General features: G+C 37.4%; 1 protein-coding gene across 1 annotated transcript in view; it reads left to right on the forward strand.

Moving 5' to 3' along the window:
* The window catches only part of PAWR (pro-apoptotic WT1 regulator), a 138,442-nt gene that overhangs the window by 74,670 nt on the left and 39,924 nt on the right, over positions 1 to 23,848 (forward strand). The window contains exon 2 of the mRNA XM_044679617.1: positions 17,257 to 17,385. Coding sequence (XP_044535552.1) covers positions 17,257 to 17,385 — 129 coding nt within the window. The remainder of the gene's footprint in view (positions 1 to 17,256; positions 17,386 to 23,848) is intronic.

Raw genomic sequence — 23,848 nt, forward strand, 5'->3', positions numbered from 1 at the left:
TTACCCTTCTATCTTTTAGTAACAGTTTAAAGACAGAAGAGTAGCAAGGGCCTGGCAATTATGGATAAGTGATGTGCCCAGAGTCTAGCCCATAGCTAGGAAGTGTCTGAAGTAGAATTTGAACTCAGGACCTTCCATCTTTAGTTCTGGGTTCTATCCACTGAGCTACCTAGCTGTCTTCCCCCTCCTGCCCCCTGCCTTGGCCTTCACCTCTCCTTTTAAAATATTACCTCTTGACCTCTTCTGAACCCTTCCTTCTCCCTCCTCATTTGAAACAAAATAATTTCTTTGAAAGAAAAATATTATCATTAACATAAAAAAATCTGATTTTTTATACAACATTTCTTTCTTACTGTAGACCTTGAGGAAAGACTGGGGGTGGGAATGGGGATTTTCTTGTCATATCTTTTCTTTGGAGACAAGTTTGTTCTTTTTAATTTCTTAAATTCAATTTTAATTGTTGAGTGCTTGTTCTTTCTATTTATATTATTTTGATCATTGTGTACATTTGGTTTTCGGCCATTCTTCATTTTGTATCAGAGCTTATTTCTCCCTTTCTTATAACACAGTAATATTCAATTACATTCAGGTACCACAATTTGTTTAGTTACTCCCCAGTAAGTGGGATCAACTCTTTTCCAGTTCTTTGCTATCAAAGAAAGTTCCACTAAAAATATTTGGTCTTTCTGCAGCCTTTCTTTTGACCATTAATCTTTTTTCATGAATGTGTGTGTGGCCAATTTAAGGAGTGTGAAGTGGTATTTAATTATTGGGCAATTGAATGCCATTTAACATTCATTATCTTACATATTTCAAGACCTCTCTGTCTGTAATCTCTTCACCACTTACCTATTACAGAATGAATCTTATTCATCTATTTGTGTCAATTATTTATAGATGCTGACTGTCAGGTTTTTTTATTAGAAGTAAGTTTTTAAATTACATAAAAATGAAGAAGCTTTTATACAACAAGAATAAATTCATATGGGAAAAAAAGGAAGGACTTTATATGAATCAAGTCTATTTCCCAGTAGATGAGTGAACAAAGGATATGAACAGGCGTTTTAATAACCTTTTGTTGTGATCCCTGTTCCAATTATTGGCTGGCCACAACAGCTGGCCACTGTGACTTCTTGACTTTTCTTTATGGAGTCCTGAGCCTTAAAAAGAATTGTTCAGGCATTGAATAGATCCGCACTCAATACAATATTCAAAGCAATACTAACAAGAAACTAGTAAGTTCTTCTCTTCCTTTTTCAGAAAATTTCCCTGCCTTTTACTTGTTTCAGTCTGAGAATCAGGGTGGAAATCCTAGTTAAGAATGGGATAGTATGCTTGCTTTGTTTATTTGGAGATACTCTCTGGATTAGGGGCATTCATTAATTTTTTTTTTTTTTAATGAAGTGACCTACTAGTACCAGACTAAAAGTAAAAGTGAGTAAGAGGTAGTCAAGAAAGTCAACAAGTGTATTTATAACATACTGTGCTTACTTGGACCAATACACTTTGAAAGTAAGTTTTGGTGTAGTGATTAAAAATATGGAAATTGGTTATACTTTCTTTTTGGTTCTTGCTGTGTCCTTGGACCAGAGATATTACTGATCTCTCTAACAGAATGAAGATATCACAGGGAAAGTCTTGAAATAGCAGTCATCTTTAATTTTTTAAAAACTTTCCCCAATTAGATGTAAAAACAATTTTTTAACATTCTTTTTTTTAAAGTTTTCAGTTTCAAATTCTCTTTCCCTCCCTCTTCTCTCCCCTCCTTGATATGGTAAGCAGTCTCTTCAATTGTACATACGGAATAACGTAAAACAATTTTCCATATTAGTCATTTTGTGGAAGAGATCTCAAACAGAAAAAAAGAAATATAAAGAAAAGGAAATAGAGTGTACATCAGTTTGCATTCATATTCCAGTTCTTTCTCTGGAGGTAGATGACATTTTTCTTCATCACTCCATTACCGAGAACAACTAGGTCATTGACAATTTGCTAAAAAAATATTGTTGTAACTGTGTACGATATTCTTTTCTTCTGCTTACTTCACTTTGCATCTGTTCATGTAAGTTCAGATTTTTCTAAAATCATCCTGCTTGTCATTTCTTATAGCACAATAGTATTCTGTCACAATCACAACTACTAAATTATTCAGCCATTTTCCAATTGAGGGACAAACCCTCAATTTCCAATTTTGCTAATACAAAAAGTGCCACAATAAATACTTTTGTACAAATAGATCCTTTTCTTCTTAGAGATACAAACCAACCAAAGGTATTGATGGATCAAAGTATGCAGATTTCATAACTTTTGAGCATACAAACTTCTGGACTATATGGCATCTGAGGTTCTCTCTACTTTTTTTTTTTTAATATAGTAAGCCCTCTTTTTTGTCAAGAAAAGTGGCAAATAGCTAGTTACTATATTTAGAGGAATAATTCTTCCTGTCATCAGGAGGACATATAATTCCTCTTTAGAATTACTAATTTTTGAAGTACTTCTGCCTGAATGTGAGTCTCCATTTTTTTTTTCAAGTTTTCATCAAATTGACCACACTTTATGAGCAGACAACACTGATTCTGAATCAACAAGCTAAGGAGCCTGAGCAGACACATGTAGAGAGTTTACTGGTGTAATCCTATAAAACTTGAAACAAAGTTAATCTGATACATACTTAATGGTATACATAATCATTATTGTGCTTACATGGTAATGAGGCATAAATGGGAAGCAGTTCCCATAAATGACTGTAATTAGCATAACTTGTACACAGCCAAACCAAATTTTGAGTTTTTCTCCTTTTACATTTAGTTCTCCAGTATCCGCAACCAGGCCAGTGTCAACAGTTTCCCCTGAGGTCATGTATTATTTATATAATCCTCATCTTTACCACCATTCCCTCCTCCCCCTCCTCCCTTCCTTCTTCTTCCCCTGTTTTCCACACAGCTGAGATTCCTCATCCTTCTTTCTCTTTTCACTTACCTGTCAGTCCCTTTCTGGTAAAAGTTTAACTTTCAGTGGTGAAGTTAGGGATTTAGGTTGATAACAAGCACCCTGCTGGGCTGGGGCTGGGAAGAGATAGAAAGAAGGTGCAAAAAGGAAAAAAAAAAAAAAGTACTTTTGGTCCTTTGTTTCTCCTTTCTGTTTGGGGATATGGGGCCTTGAGGGATTAGGCTGAAAGGAGTTGGGACTAGTTCATGCTGCATTCCTTTGATTTTTGGAGTACCTCCTGATATGACCCACAAAGATTTGATTCTCAGATCTATTTATCTGATCCTAAACTCTTTTCCTGACTTCTGATCTTGCTTGCATCTCCAGCTGCCTACTGGTAGACATCTCAAAGTGTATGTTCTTTAGGTATCTCGGATGCCACGTGTCCATTGCCGAACTCCATATCCTTTCAGACAAACTGTCCCCTCTTCCCAAATTCCCTTGTTAACTTCCCAGTCACCCAGGCTCACAACCAAGCTGTCATCTTCCATCTTCCACTCCTCACTCATAGTGACCACACCTATGAAATCGATTGTCAAGTCTTGTCTTTTCTTCTTTCACGATGTCTCCTAAACCCATCACCTTAGTGCAGGCTTTTACTGTCTCAAACCTATTTTAATAGCATCCTGCTAGAATCATCCTCAGGAAGCCCAGGTCTGACCATGCCACCACCCCAGCACTTAACCGAGTGTCTGACACAAAGTCAACACAATAAATGCTTGGAGACTTGACTGACAGCCTTTTCTTCTGTCCATGAAAATACATTGACATTCTTGGACTCCCTTTGGAGGCAGGAAATGCTCTTTGTATGATACAAATCTTGAACCTCTGACCAAGCTGGTTGATTGCTTGGGTGTTTTCCAGCTGAACAGCGACCTTCACAAAATTAATTGATGCCACTATTTCAATAACATCGACAGGCTTGTGGTCTTACCCGGAACTCCCAGCAAGGAAACATTCTCAACAAACAAAAGCAGGTCTACTTTTCCAACTTATTGTCTTATAGAGAGTTTCCAGAGAAGACTGGGAGGTTAAGTGATTTGGCTAAGCTAACACTGGCTAGTAGGACTTGAACTCTGGTCTTCGTGACTGAGACCAGCTGAGGAGGCATTGTTCTATGCTACCTCTTATGACTGGAAAATCCCAATCTCTTGGAAAGTTCATAAGAGATTTGGGGTGGGGATAAGGGGCAGAGCAGGAGGTGGGAAAGATAATTGCTCAACTCCATATGATTTAGTGCTACCATATTAACTGTTCAAATATGTCTACAAATCATTCTGTCACTTTGCTTGTTCAAATATGTATGAATTTGAAGAAACCAGCATTCAGGGCTGTTCCACCATCTAAGCTTTGCTAATATTCTCAGCTTTAGCTCTCAGTTATCAGATGTCTGTTTATAGAAAATATTACCAAGTACTCCCACAAATATATTACCCAGGAAAACCAAGCAAAAGAGATCTCGAATTTCATACAGCACTTTCAGAAACCCTGCTGGCTGTCCTTTCCATCCAGTTTGATTTCAGACTTTCTGCATATGCTAATGATTGATTTTCATATATTATTCTTTTTTTGGTGGGAGGTAAATATTTCAAATGGTAGAAATGGAAAAGTTCTGCTATTTTAGTGCTGCAGTAGCCCACTGAGTGAATCTTTTGGACCAGGGGAGGATTTCCCTAATGTGGATTTTTCTTTATATTTCACCTTATATATTGTAGGTTCCTAGGATTTGGAATTTGTAGGGATCCTAGAGTTCATTTAATTGAAACCTCATTTTATAGGTAAACCGAGGCCAAGAGAGTTTAAGTGACTTGTCCATAGTTGCACAGCAACAACTAAGCTAGCAACTGACTCGAGCTCCCAATTCTTCTTAACTTCCAATCCATCATTCTCTTTACTGGACCATGATATCTCTCACACAGGGTCTTTGAGTGTCTCAAAACAGGAGTTTCAGCCCTAGAAGTCAGGACTGGGGGAGATGATGAACGAAAATGAAATGTGTTAGGAACTCAGCTAAACCCCAAAGATCGAATGTAAAAAGAGAGAGAACCTTAACCTAAAGGAACTCAATTCTGAAGAGGGGAAGATTGGTAGCAATGGCCAGAGAAGCAGTCTATGATCTGGGGAGAAAACTGGGATGGTTTGTTGTTGTATGGAGCAGTCATTTGATATTCCCTTTCAAGAAACAAAGGTCCTGTTAACTTCATTACTGTACCAGGAATAAGAGGGAGAGGATCTAGAGGGAATCCAAAGGGTACTGCAGTGGGCAGATTGCCAAGATGACTTAAGTGAATGGGGTGGTTAGGTAGCATGTGAAGATGGAGAACACTTTGGTATCTGAGGGCAGCTAGCAGATAAAGTGAACTTGTAGACACAGTGGTGTATGCTCTGACCAGTCAACTGGGCTAAGCCATAAGGCAAGAGGATGGATGGGTTAGCTTTCCCCAGGCATTGGCAGGGGTGGATTCTTCATAAATCAGTGGAGCTCTCGGTAGAACTTATAAAGAGAAAAAGAAAAATGAAAGTGAGGTGTAGGGAGAAATATCCTAATTATTAGAGCCATCCATTGTAAAACGGGCTGTCTTAGAAGTAGTGGGTTTTCCTTCATCTTGGAAATTTTTAAATAGTCAGTTTATAAATGTTCCAGGCACTATGCTAAGAGCTCACAGTCTAATGGGGGAGACAGCATGCAAACAGCTATGTACAAACAAGATTTGTACAGGATAATTTGGGATTAATCAACAGAGGGAAGCTACTAGAAATAAGGAGGATTTGGGAAAGGGTTTCTGTGGAAGATGGGCTGTTAGTTGGGACTTGAAGGAAGCTAAGAAAGGAAGGAGGGTTTCTGGAGGGTTGGGGGGAAAAGATCAGGAGGAGAGCATTCCAGGCATTCCGGAAAAGTCAGCGAAAATGCCTGGGAGGCAGCTAGGTGCCTTAATGGATAGAAGGCCAGGCCTGGAGATGGGAGATCCTAGATTCATATCTGCCCTCAGACACTTTCTGGCTGTGTGATCCTGGGCAAGTCACTTAACCCCAATTGCCTCACTCATACCACTGCTGCTTTGGAACCCATATTTAGTATCAATTCTAAGAGACAGAAGATAAGAATGTTAAAAAAAAAAAAAAGAAAAAGAAAAAGAAAATGCTTGGGAGGTGCAAGGTGATCAGTGGCACTGGATGGAGGAAGGAGAGAGAGAGAGTGAGAGAGTGAGTGTGTGTGTGTGTGTGTGTGTTGATAAGTGGTAGGTAGGTAGACTGGAAGGAGGGAGCTGGATGACAGACAGACCAGGTGCTAAATGTTACAGAAGGAATTCTTCGAGGAATGATTTGGACTGGACTACTACTGAGAATCTTTTCTTTGAGATTCTGTGATTTCAACAAATCTTTCTTAAGTGGTGGTCTGTAGCAGATCCAAAGATAAGCAAAGAGCTTATATCCTAGCAGGAGAAAGAAGGTGTAGACAAATGACTAATCCAAAGCAGAATGTGAAAAATGTTCAAGAAAAGTGATATAGACAGTGTGCAGTGCAGAGAAAGGAGGGATTACTGTGTGGGGCTATCAGAGAAAACAAGTCCGAAGAAGTCCTGAATTATTCAGGATCCCACAGGTAGTAATAAGAAAGATAACCCATATCTGAACCTTCAAGTGTTACTTAAACGAGTCAAGACTTTGATGTAATAGAGAGTGATTTACTTTGGAGATCAAAGGAAAATTTAAAAATCATTGAAGTAGTTTGTAGGTACAAATGTATCAAGTATCTGAATAGTAAGTTCTTGTATGGACCTGGAACTGGTGACGGTGGGTATTTATTGTATTTTGCAGTTTTCAGGGGAGGTGTTTTGAAGGAGGTGATTTTTAAGCTGGAAAAAAATTTTTGGTGGCAAAAAAGAAAAGGTGATCACAGTGGGCAGATAGGTGGCTCAGTGGATAGAGACCTGGCCTGGAGATGGGAAGGAAGTCCTGGGATCAAATCTAGCCTCAGAAACTGTGTGACCCTCAGCAAGTCACTTAACCCCCATTGCCCAACCCTTTGCTTTCTTCTGCCTTATAACCAATAGAGAATTGATTCTAAGAAGGAAGGTAAGGGTTATTTTAAAAAGAAAAGAACAAAGGTGAATGTATTCTGAACAGCCCTGCCTCTGCCAGTTTAAGGCATGAACATGATATATGTGTAAGAGAGGAAGAGAAGAATTTAGTGATGAGGAGAAAATTAGATGACTAAATAAAGTCATGACTGAATAAATAAAAGCACAACTGAAATACACACCAAGTCCCACCATGGAAGGACAGCTTTAGAAGTCCAAAAAGAAAATAAATATTCATCTGGGTGAGGGGGCTGGAGGGAGGTGGAAGAGCTCTAATATCGGTGAGACAATGATGCTTTATTCTGAATCATAACATCATAAAGAAGTTTTATGCAACATTTGTACTTCTGCTTGCCTATTAGATGTTGTGGCTTGTCAAGACTTGCTTGTGAGTCAACAGTTTGTGGGTTTGGTTTTTAACAACCATATGGAACAATCTCTCTGCCACTCAATCCGAATGTAATGGAATAGCTAAGTTTTCTTAGTGGACTTAGATCTAGGTCAATAATAAGCTTAGAAAGGTTTTCATCTTTGAAGATGGAGAATTAATATTTGATGGGGAAGAAGGTTTTGAGCCCTAATTTGCCTAATGAAATAAAAAAAAAAAAAACCGAGCACCAATAGTATGCCTATTTGAACCATCATCCCCAGATATTAACCCAGAAAAGAGAGCCAACAAAGAAGGAAAAGAAACACAGTTACCACTACTCTGACTCAAGGTTAAAGTTATGGCATGATAAAGATAAAATAGCTAAGTATACCAATGGATTTGTTCCACATACGACAGTGATGTAAACCAAGAAGTAAACTGTGTTGTTTTGGTGCCACGAGGATTTGATGGTGCTGACTAAAGCTGAAATTGACTATCTCGAACTTAATTAAAATGAACAGCTAAGAAATGATATTTCCTGTGTTAGATGAGCTTTCAGACATTGATGCACTGGGAAAAGGACTAGATTGGGATGTAGCTTCTAATGACAGCTTTGCTAATTATTTTGTGGGTGGCCCTAATCTCTTTTTCCTTCCTGAGCCTCAGTTTTCCTATCTCTCAAATGAAAGGATTTGCCTGGAACAGAGGTTCTTAATCTGGTGTCAGTGAACTTTTAAAAGAATTTGACAACTGTATTTTAACATAATTGTTTTCCTTAGTAATTTTAAAAATATATTTTAAAAGCATTACTCTGATAAACAGTCCATAAGCTCCAATGTACTGCAGGGAGTTTTGATGCCCAAGAGATTAAGAATCCCTGAATAGAAGATCCTTCCAGTTTAAAATCCTTGGATTTCTATATTCCTACTTTCTGTATATTTCTATATATTTTCCTATATCATGTAGGTTTAGTGCTTAGAGGGCTCAATATGAAATAGTCTCTACCCTCAAGGAGCTTCTAGTAGGAGAGATAAAAATGGCCCACAAATACCATAATTACAAGTATTAATAGGGGTTCCTGTTAGAGATACAAGATTTTCTGAGGGATAAACCATAAGGATTAGTTATATGTTCAAGTTAATTATAATCATTGCATTTAACACTTTTCATGTGACCCTTTTAATAAATATCACTTAGAAAACACTTGTTGGAATACAGAGTTTAGCTAGCCATTCCACATTGATATTTTATGCCCTCCCTACAACAGCCAATTTCTGTCTTAAAATAAATATAGATAAAATTCTAGAACAATTTGATGATACTATTGCATTTTAGACTTGATTCAAAAAGGATGTGAACTCTTTAATGGCTGGGAAGATCATCAGGAGAAAAATGGCACAGAGTTAAGGAGGACTTGCTCAGGAGAGCCTTAGGTAGGTTTTTGGATTATCTGTGGAATCAGCAGAAGGAGTGCCACCTCCTTCATCACATATATTACTGTTTAGGGAATCTGACACTACCTAGTGCAGAGATCTGATGGGATCACAGAGGAAGGGGGTAGTATGGTTGGATATAATGCATGATTAAACTCCTATCAGATAGGAATAGAGTATTAGTGGTGTGAGAACTTTCTGCATTTTTAAAGGTTGAAATCCTTTAGCTGTTCTTTCTTACCCTCCAGTTTTGGGGATCATTACCCAGGTGGAGATTAAATTGCAGCATCTTTAAAAATCAGGTAGGATTTTTTAAAAATCTTGTAATTCTTGAGTTTTGTGAGCCCCATTGTTTATTATCTATGTGACCCTGAGCAAATCACTTGCCCTCTGGAACCTCCGTTTCTTCGAGTATAAAATGGAAATAATGATAACACCACTACATCTCATGGTTGTTGGGAAGATCAAATTAGATAATTTGCAAATCTAAAGCTCTATATAAACACCAGTTACTGCTATTGTTGCCAACCTCTAGTGACATAAAAAGCTTTGGTTTTATATAAGCAAATGGAGGACTTGATGTCATCCAGGGGTATGAGCAGCTCCAAATGGAAGTGATGTCTTGGGAAACAATGAATGCACAAAAGTTAAGAGCAGTGGTCTCCTAGGAATCTCTTGAAGATTCCACTCTATTTATGAAAAAGGAACGGCAATTAGTCTATTTGGACCTGTAAGTCCTACTCCCTTTTGACCACTCAGTCAACAAGCATTTATTAAGATTTTCCTTTGTGCTAGGCATTGTTCTAAGCTGACCAAATCTAGGGAAGGCAGTGAATGAGTGATGGGATGCAGTAAGATTTCTAGGTACTCTCTTCTGGAGTATTTTTTCAACAGTGATTAAAGTGACTCATTAACATCAGACATTGTTTCTCTACTGCTCTAACACTTCTTAGTCTCAATGAATCTAAGAGAACACGTACTTGAACTCAAACCCAATTAAAAAAAACGAACGCCACTATACTATCTCTTCCCATTTCACATCTCCCTCCGGTAGTCATCAAGTTTCTGTCTGAAGACCTGGTGAGGGCAAATTCACTAGCCTAGTTAATATAACTTGGTCATGAGACACCACCTCCTGAAAGTAGTCCTTGTTCAGAATACTATTTCAATCCTGAATATTTCTTTTGGTCTTCCATACCATAGACTCTCTTTCTACCTTTAGGAGCCAAATAGAGTAAGTCTAATCCCTCCCTCCAGAGTATAACTCCTCAAATATAATCAGTCATTTTATGGCATTCTGTAGCATCACCTCCATCTTGGTCACCCCCTTATGGATATATTCCAGCTTGTTTCAGTCATTCCTAAAACTTAGGACTCATGGTGTAATTGGTTGAAGGAAAAATATAGAGAAATAATAATATCTTTGTTTGGACATTATTTTTCTTTTCTATAGCCTAAGAAGTCATTAGTTTTTTGACAGCTCAGTTGCACTGTTGTCTCATTGAGTTTATTGTCTACTAAACTCCCTAGATTTTTTTCTTGGAGAGCATGCTGGTGCTGAAGGGGATAGAGAAGTGGGTCTAGTGTGAGTAGGACCTGAGTTCAAATTTAGTCTTTTAGACATGTGCTGCCAGACAAGTCAGTCAACCTCTGTCTGCCTCATTTTGTAAAAAATAGGGATAATAATTGCACCTTTCTCCCAGAGTTACTTGTAAGAGCTATAGAAATAGCAACAGTGATTAGTTGCTATTTTACTATTATTGGTTGATGTTATTGTCTATTTTGTCTACACTGTATTTATGAGACTACTTGATGCATTTCTAAATAGATTCATTCATAATTACCTCTCTGAAGCCTAATTTTGGTCCTTTTGGCTCATCCTTTTGGCCTGTCAAGATCTTTTTTTAGATCCTTACATAGTAACCTACAAATTTGACAGGCATGCCATCTATTCTTTCAACCATTGATAAATCTCATATAGCAAAGGGCCAGGGGCAGAAAGGTCCCTGAGATACTAGACAATAGATCTCCTTTTAAGCCACAACTCATTAATGACAGTTCTTTGTCGTCCGCCTAATTTCAGATCCACTTAACTACTATCTCATCTAGCCCGTAGCTCTCAATTTTGTCCATAAGAATATTATTAAGAACAAGAAGACTCTTTCAAGTACCTTGCTGAAATCCAAATAATTATAGCCCCAATAGTCACCTGTTCTACCACTTGAATTACCCTGTCAAAGGAAACGAGGTTAGTCTGACAGGTTTTGTTCTTGATGAAGTCAGGTTGGCATTTTAGTGGTCATTGTTTTCCTTGCCAGTTGCTAAATCCCAATGTTAATATGTTTTTGAACTTTGTAAAGGATAGAAATCAGTACATTTTCTCTTCTCTAGACTGACTTGCAGCACTTTTCACCTTTTCTAAGATCCTTCGAAGATCAGGATAGCAGCTGAGCAAATCCAGATGCCATTTATTATAGTATCCTAGCATTTGGAGCCTAGTGATTTGAACTCAAATATCTTGGTGGCACAGTGGATAGAGTGCCACGCCTGAAGTCAGGAAGATTCTTCTTTGAGTTCAAATCTGTCCTTAGATAACTTACTAGCTGTGTGACTTTTGGGTAAGTCACTTAATCTCATTTGCTTCAGTTTCCTCATCTGTCTCACCTCTACCTCTAGCTCAACTGAGGAATCTTCTTCCCTAAGAGAGGCTTTTTTCTGATCCCTCTCATTGGCACTTTCCCCTTCACCCCACAACCCCCAATTCCAATCTATTTATTTTAGGTGCACACACATACTTACCTCTCTAGATAATGTATCTCTCCAATAGAATGTAAGCTCCTTGAGGGCAGAAATTGTCTCATTTTCCTTTATATCCTCAACACAAATGACAGTGACTGGCATAGAGGCAGTATTTATGACATTTGTGTTGAAGTGAAACAAGAGAAAAAGCAATTCCAGAATTTATTTACACATTAGATTTTTCTTCACCCTGTTCTGCCACGTTTAAGGCTTTATCTTGAATAAGCCGCCTGCGTAGACTACAAAGTAATTGTTTCTGAAAATTCTTCCTTTACTGCAATGTAGTTGAGCCTCTCATATGCTACCTAACTGGAAGTCACTTTCTCCTCCCCACCCTTGGTTAATGCCTCTTTCCCTCCTCAAATCATCTTGTCTTTTCTTTGTCTACAAGTCATATCCCACCAGTGGAATGGAAACCTTTTGAGGACAAAAGGTTCTCTTTTGTCAGTGTATCCCAAACACCAAGCTCAGCCCAGAGCAGCATAAATTATTGGCAAGGCTTGTGGATTAGATTATTGTCATTCTCTGTGTGTGTGTGTGTGTGTGTGTGTGTGTGTGTGTGTGTGTGTGTGTGTTTAAGTATGCTGGTACCTTGTTCAACCTGTTGAATTTCAGAGTGATATTTCTGGCTAATGAGAACTGGTTGGATCAAAACTGGGACCTCTTCATTGTGGACAGCCAATGAGGTGCTGGTGAACTTAAGCTATATTAATTATGGAGGGTGAAGGGAAAAGAGAGACCCTGACCTAGTAAACAAAAAACTGGATAGAAGACCTGTGTTTGAGTCTTGCTTGCAACTGTGGGATCATGGTTTAAATCACGTAAACTTTTTAGCATCCTCAGGCAACACTTAGAGAGTTCTAAATTATAAATAAATTGTTGCTATGCATTGATGGAAAAAGTGTCCGGGCAGGCATGGAATCACAATTCTAAACATTGCCTTCCTCCTGTCATCTTCTCCCCACTGCAAAATTAAAATAAATTTTTTTCTGAGGTAATTTTTTTTTTTAAAGAGAGGAGGAAATGCTGATACGGTTTGAGGAAAATGAAATGAATCCTGCCAAGGAGGTAGGCACCTCAGAATGTCCTCCAGTGCTCTCTATGGTGACTGTAATCTCCAGTCTGAGAGGCATGACGACCATTTATTTACTAACTCAAAATCTCAATTGCTAATTGTTTTACTGTATGCCACATAATTTTTGCTTATAGAGAATATCTCCTTTCCTGTAACATTTCAGAAGGCTTGGCCAAATTAAAATGGATCATTAATACTTCTAAAACACTTCTATGTATTTTTTCCCCTTCTAGTGGTTTTTGTCTTTTCTGACCTTTTCCTCTGTCCCCATTATAATGAGCAGTGGTGAAGCTGATGGTGTTCTGAGCATTCCCCATCACTGTGATTCATGTAAAAAAAAAAGTCTGCCCTATTTTCCACAGTGGGGTGGAGGGTTATAGGAACATGTTTATTCTTCAGCCTCAAATGTTTGAGAAGCTAGAAAACCTAAGGAATTTCTGTGGATTCCTTATATTAAAATCAGATGTGCAAATATCACACAGAATATCTTCCATATTTGGATAAAAGTGGTGTAGACGGAAAATATTTGAGATTTCTGAATCGCCACACTTCTAGGAGCAAAATTAGAACAAGAATTATATGGGGATGGTATCGCTTCCTTGGTTGTATGAGATTAGCAGTTGAGTGTCTATTAGGAAGGGATTGAATTGTGTCTGTTGTGTCTCCATCACTTGAAAATATTTTATGAAGCATAGCAAACCAGGCTAATGAAGCCAATGGAATGTGGAGCATCAGCATAACTGATTGAAATGACCTAAAGCTGCAGATCATCACTTAGAAGACAGTAATTAAACCACCTGCTAAAATGTTCATTTTTAATGGAGTCTGTGATGGATGCGTGTCCAAAGACCAGCCTATCCAAGTTCAGAACTGTGGTACTTCACTGAGTTGGCCTTGATAGGTGATTAATATTTTTCATTGTTGCTCAGCCCTGTCTGAATCTTTGTGACTCCAGCTGGGGTTTTCTTGACAAAGATACTGGAGTGGTTTGCCATATTCCTTCTCCAGCTCATTTTGCAGATAAGGAAACTGAGGCAAATAGGATTAAGTGCCTTGCCCAGGGCCAGACAGCTGGTAAGTGTCAGAAGCCGGATTTGAACTCATGCAGTTGTGTTTTCTTGACTTCAGACCTGGCGCTCTATCCACTGTACCACTTAGCTGTCCCTGATCAACCTTTAGGGCACGGCAACTTTTCAAGGCTAGTTGCTCAGTTTTTAGGGTTTTTTTCTGCTAGTGTGTGGAATGTTGAGACCAGTGATGTCACAGATCTTAAAAGTCTGATCCAGTAATTAAAAACATTAAATGGGGTGAATTTTATTTGATTTTATCTTTAAATTTTTTTTTTAATTTAAGTTTTTTCCCATGGTTACATGATTCATGTTCTCTCCCCTCACTTCCTTCTGCTCTCCCAGAGCTGACAAGCTATACAATGAATTTTCATTCAATACCTATTTCCATATTATTCATTTTTGTAATAATCTTTTAAAAACCAAAAACCCCACATTCAATATGAGATTGGTTTTAAATAGACTATTATTTAGGGTTACAGTTTCTTAGCTCTCAGTTTAGCTGCTTCAGATGCATATATGAAATTTTCTCTGCTTTTAGGAGTTGTCTTATTGTTAGATTATAAGTTGCTTGAAGCCAAGAACCATGATGTGTACTTTCTTCTCTCTTCCACCATCCTGGCATAGTGATGGGTACATACTGCCTGCTTCATAAATATTTATAGATTGATTTAACAGTTCTCATCTTTGCTTTTCCCATTTCTGATCTCCCCTTTCCCCCCCCCCCCCCCCAGTTTCATCATTTAACTTTAGCAAGGGTTAGAAATTCTTTGGCACTTTTGCTCTGTTTAACTCCTTTTTATATACTTGTGTTTATACACTTGTATTTATGATACACTCACATTTACCCCATTTGAATATACTTCTGAATAGAGATCATTGTTTGATTTTTTTATTTGTGTGTGTCTCCCCAGCACCTCTTATGTTGCCTGATAGGAGCCTCATAAATATTGTTGGTTCCTTGACTGATGCAATCTCTTGTTCTAGTTTATCTTATTTTGTTTAAGCATTTTGGGTTCTGAACAAATAAAGGCATTCAGAGCAAAGTTTTCTTTTGTCTTGATTAAACTGGCATTTGTTTGAATAGTTTTCCTTTTATTAGGTTACTTTTTTTTTAACTTGGTCCCATCTGTAACAGGAGTCTAAATCAGAATGTTTTCATATTTTTGAACAGCATGTATTCCCTTATTTGAGAAACTTTGGAGGTCAATAGTTCTATTAGTTGGAATCGTTGTTTTGTTAGCATTAAAAAGTAGTGGTTTCTTTTTTAACTTCCTTTTTTTGGTTCAGTTATTTTACTTTCCAAAATATTACTTATCATACTTGCAGACTTCATCTGAGATGCCTGATACAAGCCATGCCTCTAAGGCAGAATAAGTCTGTCTTTAGTATATTATTTGATTTATTGAGGGTGGACTTTTGTACATTTTGTGATCATATGCTATATTAAAAGTTGATTTACTTCCTAATTGGATTGAAAACAATTTGGAATTGAGTTGATTGGTACCTCTTGCTCATATTTTTTGTCCCATGAAGTTGAAAATAAGGAATGTTGGTCAGACAAAATAACAAACATCTTTCCATATATACAGAAGGGCTCCGCTCCTGTTGAGGACAGTAACTACCCTTCTTTCAAACATCCTCATTTCTGGAAAGGAATCTTTAGTTTATTCTACATCATTTGCCTTCTCTGGATGTCAGGTGTTTACCTTATCCAAAAAGATTCTCTTCCCCCGCCCCCAATTTTTCTTTCTTATATTACCTCTTCTCTATTTCCCATATAAAAAACATAGAACCTTTAACTCAGAATCAAAAACCTTCTCCTGCTAGAGCTGAGCTACCTTCCAGATCGCCAAACTCTGTCTCCTTTATACTTGTAGAAACTGAGGTCTAGAAAAGGATATGGCGCCAAGGAATGGCCCCATGAATACTGGGCAGAAAAGAAAGGAGAATTATTTTTCTGCTCTTCTTGATCCTTTGGTCATATGACAAAGTCAGAGTCTACGTTTCTTCTAACAATTTAGTGATTTAAGAAAATCCAAGTCAAGAGAGAAGGAAAATGTTTATTTATGGTTCTTCTGTCCAAGCCTCTTTGAATAGTCTTTGTTTAAACTGCTTTTCATGGGGCATGTGGGGAGAAGTTGTGTTGGTTGCATAGAAATGAACACGTTATTAGAAAAGGAGATAAGTGATGCTCAGAGAGAGGGATGTTTTGGGGGTAGTAGTTTGGTGCTAGGAGAGAAAGTCCTAGTGTGAAATGGTCTCTGGAGAGACCCACTGAACTGTAAGGTCCTGGAGTAAATTTCTGGTCCTTCTGATCTAGTTTGTGGGACACATTTGGAGGTAAAATGTGGTCAATCTATATAGGAGCAAGGATGAGAGTGATGAATTGGTGACTGGACAAAATGGCCAAAAAGACTGGAAATACTGAGAAATGGTGACAGGAAAAAAGGGAAAATTCCATTCTCTCTTCAGTTCTATAAAGCAGGATCATAGATTTAGAAATCAAAGGGACCTTTAAGGCAGTTTAGGTCACAACTTTTATTCCACAGATCAGGAAACTGAGTTTCAGACAAGTTTAAGTGATTTGGCTATAGTCACACAGTGACTAGCTGAACCCTTTCCTGTAGTCTTTATTATGTACTATACCATGGCAGTCCAAAAATATTATCTTCAGTTTATAAATTGTAATCCTCCATTTGTCATCTAGCTAGTAAATGTTGACATCAGAAGTAGGATCCGGGTATGTAGAGGATGACTTCACGGTGTCACTCTGTTTGTAACGCCCATGCCTAAGGAACTTACATTCACTTTTGAGGGGGAAAGGGATAATATGAAAATATACGAATTTGATACAAAGTCATTTTAGCTTGCAGGAGGAGAGGTATTAGCAACGGGGGAAGACCTCAGTTGAGTTAAGCTTTGGAGAAAACCAAGGATTCTAAGAGGTGCCTCTGAGGAGAGAAAGTTCTTCAGGCATTTGGGATGGATGTCTTGTGCCCTGGTACTGGAGATAGAGTGTACTTGGAGGAAGTACAATTGGGCCAATTTAGGTTTATTATCATGACAAAAGAATCATAAGATTTAGAGCTGAAAAAGTGCTTATATCATTTAGATCAACTCCTTATTTTACAGGTGAGGAAATTAAGGCTCAGGAGGGTTTAAATTATCTGTCCAAGGAGTCCAGTTTTTACCTTTGTTCAATGGAAGGGTTCACTATTTGGAACCAGTTCACCATCTGTAACTACCCTTGATACATTTAAAAAGTGGTTCACTTTACTAAAATTAACTTTAAATTCAATTCTTTCATCTGATACGTTTGATCGGTAATAGCAGGCAAATAGGTTAAATATAATTAATAATTGTTCATAAATATTTTAACTTACCACCAGAATCTTCTATCAACTGCATATAGCAATGTCTCTTTTTCTCCTTTTTTAAGTGTCTAGATGAATATGAAGATGATGAAGCTGGCCAGAAAGAGCGGAAAAGAGAAGATGCTATTACACAACAGAATACAATGCAGAATGAAGCTGCAACCTTAGACCCTGGCGGTTCATACCTATTACAGGTAAGGATTTTAAAATTATGAGTACATCATTAGATGATCTAACTATAATCACCTCCCAAATTTCCAGCGATCCATAATGAATTTTGCAGTCTGTTTTGATCAATTCATTTTAATTAAGTAGTTTTAGAACAGCCCACCCACAACTTTTCATCAGATGATTTTTGTCTGTGGGGGAACCCCTTAGTGTGCTGATAACATCTGCTAGATCTTTTAATATTACAGGTACAGACACCTTGGATATCCTTTGTTCCCAGCACATGACCACTCACCTTCTTTTCCATTCTTCCTACTTATATCCATTTCACTGCTTTATAATTAATAGTTCCAGCTTATAACTACTGTGCTCCTCTCTGCTGGCCAGTAATTGGAACCTTCAATTCTGAATCTTTGGTACTGATGTTCATCAAGACAATTATTGCTGTCTAATGAACAGGCTTGGGGTGATCTATATTACAAAAGGAAGTGATCTGTATTATTAATGTACATTTCATCAAAATGTCCAGATTTAAAAAACAAAGCAAAGCACTGTTACCTAACAAATCATTTCTCATCTGATGCTTTACAACAATGGTTCCCAAACTTTTTTGGCCTACCGCCCCCTTTCCAGAAAAAATATTACTTAGCGCTCCTGGAAATAAATTTTTTTTTTAATTTTAATAGCAATTAATAGGAAAGATAAATGCACCTGTGGCCATCACCACCCCCATGGATCTCTGCAGCACCCACCAGGGAGAGGTAGTACCCACTTTGGGAATCACTGCTTTACAATAATAACCAAAAAAAAAAACCAAACTCCCTTGTGTTCAAGATTTTGCATCTAAATGGTAAATAAAAGTCCCACAGAACAGAACCAGCCACGGAGCCTTTCGACTAGGTTGACATTAACCCATTGATTAACACTGGTTCTGGATATTAACCAGTTCTGAATTTACATTATTATCATCTAGGTCACATCTCTCCATCTTCACCATTGGATTTTCATGAGAATCTTTGTCAAATGGTTTGTTTAAATTCAGTGGCGCACTGTCATTTCTTTTATCTTTTTGCCTCGTCTTTACATCAAAAGAGTAAATAAGGTTCAGTCTTGTATGACTTGTTCTCTTAAACAACAATTTTTTTGTTATTTATCTGTATATTGGTCCTCCCTATTGAAACATCTGCTGTGAGGAAGAAAAAGAATTAAGCAAAAAAAAAAAAAAGATCCAGAAATCTGAAACTTTATATCTATGTTACTCCATCTTAGAAATCTCCTGCCTCTACTCTTCCATTAGATTCATATGCTATAATTTATTTGGCTATTCCCCAATTGATGGACATCTCTTTAATTTCCAGTTCTTTGCCACTTTGCAAAAGAGCTTCCATAAATAATTTTGTACATGAAACACTTTTTCTCTTCTATCTCTTTGAGATGTGGATCTAGTACACTTATAGTATGGCTTAAAAACAAAACAAAACAAAACAACTCCTCTTTACATTCTGTCTTAGAATTGATACTATGGATTGGTTCCACAGCAGAAGAGCAGTAAGGGTTAGGCAGTTGAGGTTATGTGATTTGCCCAGGGTCACACAGGTAGGAAATGTCTAAGACCAGATTTGAACTCAGGACTTCCCATCTCCAGGTCTGACTTTATTCACTCAACCACCTAGCTGTTTGTGTGACTTGTTTTTAATAGGAGTTGACTGGCTCAGAGTAGATCAACATTTTTCTACAATTACCTTTTGTAGAATTTTCCTGAAAATTGATATAAAAGGCTTTTGATTTGTGGAAACTTAAAAAAAAAAGAACTTTACACATATCCAGTCATGTGGCATCTCTACCATTTCCCCCATTTCCTCACTTTTGAAAATTCTTCTTGTAATTTGGATGCTTCTTTCACCAGGGCTAGGTGCTTTGAATTCTTTTAAGACAGTAAAATGTTCTCTTTCTGTTCCTCACTTATCTTGGGTTTATTTTCTTCTTAACCTCTTTATTTGTGTCTTTTATTCTGGAAGGTTCACATTAATTCTTTGGATGGAGAATTCTGGTCAATAGTCCTTTACCAAGCCACTTCCAGAAGCCTATGCTAGACATTATGGAAGATTTTTAAAAGTATCACCAGGATTTGTGCTTTGCTGTCATGGAATTTATGCTCTTTTTATAATATATATTTTCATATATATTTATAGAATATATCATCTATAACCTGTTCACAAATAACTCTTCTACAGGATAGATGTGTATGAATGAAGTATAAACCAAAAACTAGAGAAAATGAATCAGGCTCATAAAATTGCTCACGCCACTTGATAGCATACATTCTGAGTTCCCTATTGATGCCCTACCTACAAGCCCTGATTGACCCCAGTGCCCAGTGAAGGCTCTTTGTTGGTTTTTAAACCTGGATTATTGAATACACTTTGTATAAAACAGTTTGCTGATTGACTAAACACAACAAATAGAAAAATTGCTCCACCTCGCTTTATTTGAAACTCAGAATTTGTTTTTCATCTTTAAGAAAAGTTCTGGCCACTATTTACCCTGCTCTTTTCATCTCTTGAAAAAGGTAGCATTTGGAGTGGGAAGAATCACCAGAAGGACTGCTGTTAACTATCTAAAATCAGATTGCTGCTCGGTGGCTTAGTGGATAGAATGCCAGACCTGGTCTCAGTAGGACTTGGGTTCAAATTTGGCCTCAGACACTTCTTGTCATGGAATTTATATGTGTGGGGCAGTTAGGACATCAACTTGACTGGACTATAGAAAACTCATGTTGAAAAACAGTGGGGGGAAAAAGGCTGGATAGAGTCAGATTTTAGCAGACTTTGAAAGCTAAGGAGTCTTATCTCATTGTAATGGGTCTTGTGGATTACTTCTCAGGGCAAAGTTTTGTTGCCTACATTTATAAATGGAGGAAATGCTTAATTAATATTAACAGCTAGCAGTATATAGATTTAAGGTTTGGCAAGTGCTCTATGAATATTATCTCATTTGACCCTCAGTGATAAACCATTCTACAGAAGAAGAAACTGAATCACAGAGAAATTAAATTAAAATTTAGAGTGGGAATTTTAGTAATTAGTATTTTTTAAATTTTAAATAAAAACTAAATTAAATTTAGTATCAATTAATGTGATTAAGTAAGTTTTAAATTTTATTTTGTTTTAGTTTAAGTGATTTAATTAATTGTGCATTCAAAGAATGAAACAGTGCCCACTTTCAAGAAGTTATATACTAGTGACGAGAGATTGTGCCCTAGGAACAATTAGTGAAGATGAGAAGTATAATATTATTTTGTCATGGTGGAGTTGCTTGGGAGCTATGCTGTGCAGAGTTACCTAAGATGGACAAGTCCTAGTGGAGAATTCTGAGAAAAGGTGATCCACTGGAGAAGGAAATAGCAATCTATTCCTGTATCTTTGCCAAGAAAATCCCATGGACAGTATTAAATTGATAAAAGATGAAATTGGAAGTCAAGACCTTCAGGTCATAAGGTGTCCAGTATGCTACTGTAGAAGAGCAGAGGAAAATTGCAGGTAGCTCTAGTATTGAAGAAAGGGCTGAGCCAAAGTAAAAAAAAGCTTGACTACGGATGTATCTGGTGATAGAAGGAAAATCTGTTGATGTAAAGGTCAGTATTGCATAGGAACCTGGAATGTAAGATCTGTGAACCAAAGTAATCTGGATGTGGTCAAACAGGAGACATTAAGAATGTATGCTGGACCAGAAGGAAAGCTGAACACCACCCACAGAATCGATGTTTTAGAAATGTGGTGCCAGGGAAGACTTTTGATAGCCTCTTGGACAGCAGGGGAGACCAAATCAGTCAATACTTAAAGAAATTACTTCAGATTATTCATTGGAAGGTCAAATACTGAAAGTGAAGCTTCAGTACTTTGGCCACATAATGAGAAGACAGGACTCATTGGAAAAGATCCTGATGCTGGGAAATATTGAAGGCAAAAGGAGCACAGGGACACCAGAGGTTGCAAGGGATGGTAGTAGTGTCATGGAAGCAATAAACATGAAATTGGACAGACTTCTGAAAAGATGATGGAGGAAAGAAGGCTCTGGTGTGCTGTGGTCCATTGGGTTTTAAAAAATGACCCACAACTGAACAACAAAAACCTAATTTTGTGGTGGGTTAATAAACTGAAGAAATCAGTCCTTACTAGGATTATACTGCAATGATGTCCATTGGACTTGCCAGCACTGGTTGTCAGAAATCAGAGACGGAATCTCAGAATCTTAAGAGTTGATAGTACTTAGTCCAGTGGCCTCTTCCCTCATACAGAAACCATTCTACAACTCTCAGTTCAATTTCGTGACTATTGTTTCATATTTGCTGCATGCCTAGCACTATTATGCTCCATTATGGGCTGATGGAAAACTGAGATATGGAAATGCCAATAAAATCATAACGGGTGGTTGGTCATGTGGCCATTGCTAGTAGAAAAAGGAATTGCCCCTTTTACAGAGGGATAATTATCTTTAATGATGATTAATGAAAAAATCACCTGCATATATGACTTTTAGAATGTTTCGTGGTCACATTTGATTTTGGCTTTACTTAATGAGGGAATTTTGTACTTCAAAATTTCAAAATGCTTTGAAAGGAAGCAAAGAAGGCAGACCAGATCTTAGCCCTTTCCTCACCAACTTATGCTCCACGATTCCCACTCCAGGCTTGGTTTTGATGCTGCGTGGTGCCACTCTGATTAGCATAAGTTATGGTAAACCTGTTTTCTGCTACAAAATATTTTGGTTTACAAAGCCTTCCTTTCTAGTACATCCTTAATTTTAAAACAAATTGGGAATATAAGTAAAAAGAATTTATATTTAGATAATGCTTTTTTAATTTAGTAAGATCTTTCCTGACAACAGCTCTAAGGTAGATTAGTGCAAACACATGAGCCCTATTTTACCTTTGAGAAAACTGAGATCTGGAGGGATGAAGTCACTTGGTCAAGACTTTTGGTCTCTTGGCCTCAGTTTCCTCAGCATTGAAATAAGTGGATTAGGGAAGATCAGCAGTTCCTGTTTAGTGATTAATGGGTTCTGGACAATGATCCAAGGAGTTTTGCTCATAATTCTTTTATGGTAGCTTAAGTAGTAAATAATTGTAGAATGTTATGAATGGAAATTAAATTACCATGGGAGTTCACAGCACACTGGTTTTGCTGAAAGAAGTTGAGGGAACAAAAAATACTAGGAACCATTGGAGTAGATGATTGCTCAGTCTTTTCCAGCTTTGTTTTAATTATAGATGAAGAACAGGAAATGACTTGAGGGTCATCTGACCAACCCTCTCATTTAACACCTTCATTTCATTTCATTTCATTTCATTTTATTTTATTTTTAAAAGTAATTTATTTACTTTTAAATAATTTTCCGTGTTTATATGATTCATTTTCTTTCCCTCATCTTTTCCTTCCCCCCTCCCAGAGCTGACAAGCAATTCTACTAGGTTGTGCAGATGTTGTCACTTGATACCAATTTCCATATTATTCATTTTTGCTCTAGAGCCATTTTTTAAAGCCTAAACTCCAAATCACATCCCTATATATGCAAGTGATAAGGGATGTCATGTTTTGATTTTGCATTTCTTCTCCCAAAGTTCTTTCTCTCAATGTGGATAGCATTCTTTCCCATAAGTCCTTCAGGAGTGTCCTGGCTTGTTGCATTGCTACTAATAGCAAAGTCCATTACATTGGATTGTTACACAATGTTTTCTGAAAACTGCCTATTTATGTCCCTTGACCATTTGTCAATTGGGGAATAGTTTGATTTTTTTGTATAATTGACTGAACTCCTCATAAATTTGAAAAATGAGACCTTTGTCAGAGAGTTTTGCTATAAAAATTTTCCCCCCAATTTGTTGCTTCCCTTCTAATTTTGATTGCATTGGTTTTGTTTGTACATAAACTTTTTAATTTGACATAATCAAAATTATTTATTTTACATTTTGTAGTGTTCTCTATCTCCTGCTTGGTCTTAAATTCCTTCCCTTCTTATAGATCTGACAGATATACTATTCTACGTTCACCTAATTTGTTTATAGTTTCCCTATTTATATTTAAGTCATTTACCCATTCTGAGTAAATCTTGGTATAGGGTGTAAGATATTGATTTAATCTAATTTTTCCCATGCTGTTTTCCAATTCTCCAAGAAGTTTTTGTCAGATAGTGGGTTCTTGTCCTAAAAGCTGGGATCTTTGGGTTTATTGAATACTATCTTGCTACTGTCATTACCTCAAGTTTATTCTATTCATCCTTCCTTCTGTCTCTTAGCCAGTACCATATAGTTTTTTTTTTAAACCCTTGTACTTCGGTGTATTGTCTCATAGGTGGAAGATTGGTAAGGGTGGGCAATGGGGGTCAAGTGACTTGCCCAGGGTCACACAGCTGGGAAGTGGCTGAGGCCGGGTTTGAACCTAGGACCTCCTGTCTCTAGGCCTGGCTCTCACTCCACTGAGCTACCCAGCT

Source organism: Gracilinanus agilis, chromosome 5 (genome assembly GCF_016433145.1).
Source record: "Gracilinanus agilis isolate LMUSP501 chromosome 5, AgileGrace, whole genome shotgun sequence".
Taxonomy (NCBI): domain Eukaryota; kingdom Metazoa; phylum Chordata; class Mammalia; order Didelphimorphia; family Didelphidae; genus Gracilinanus; species Gracilinanus agilis.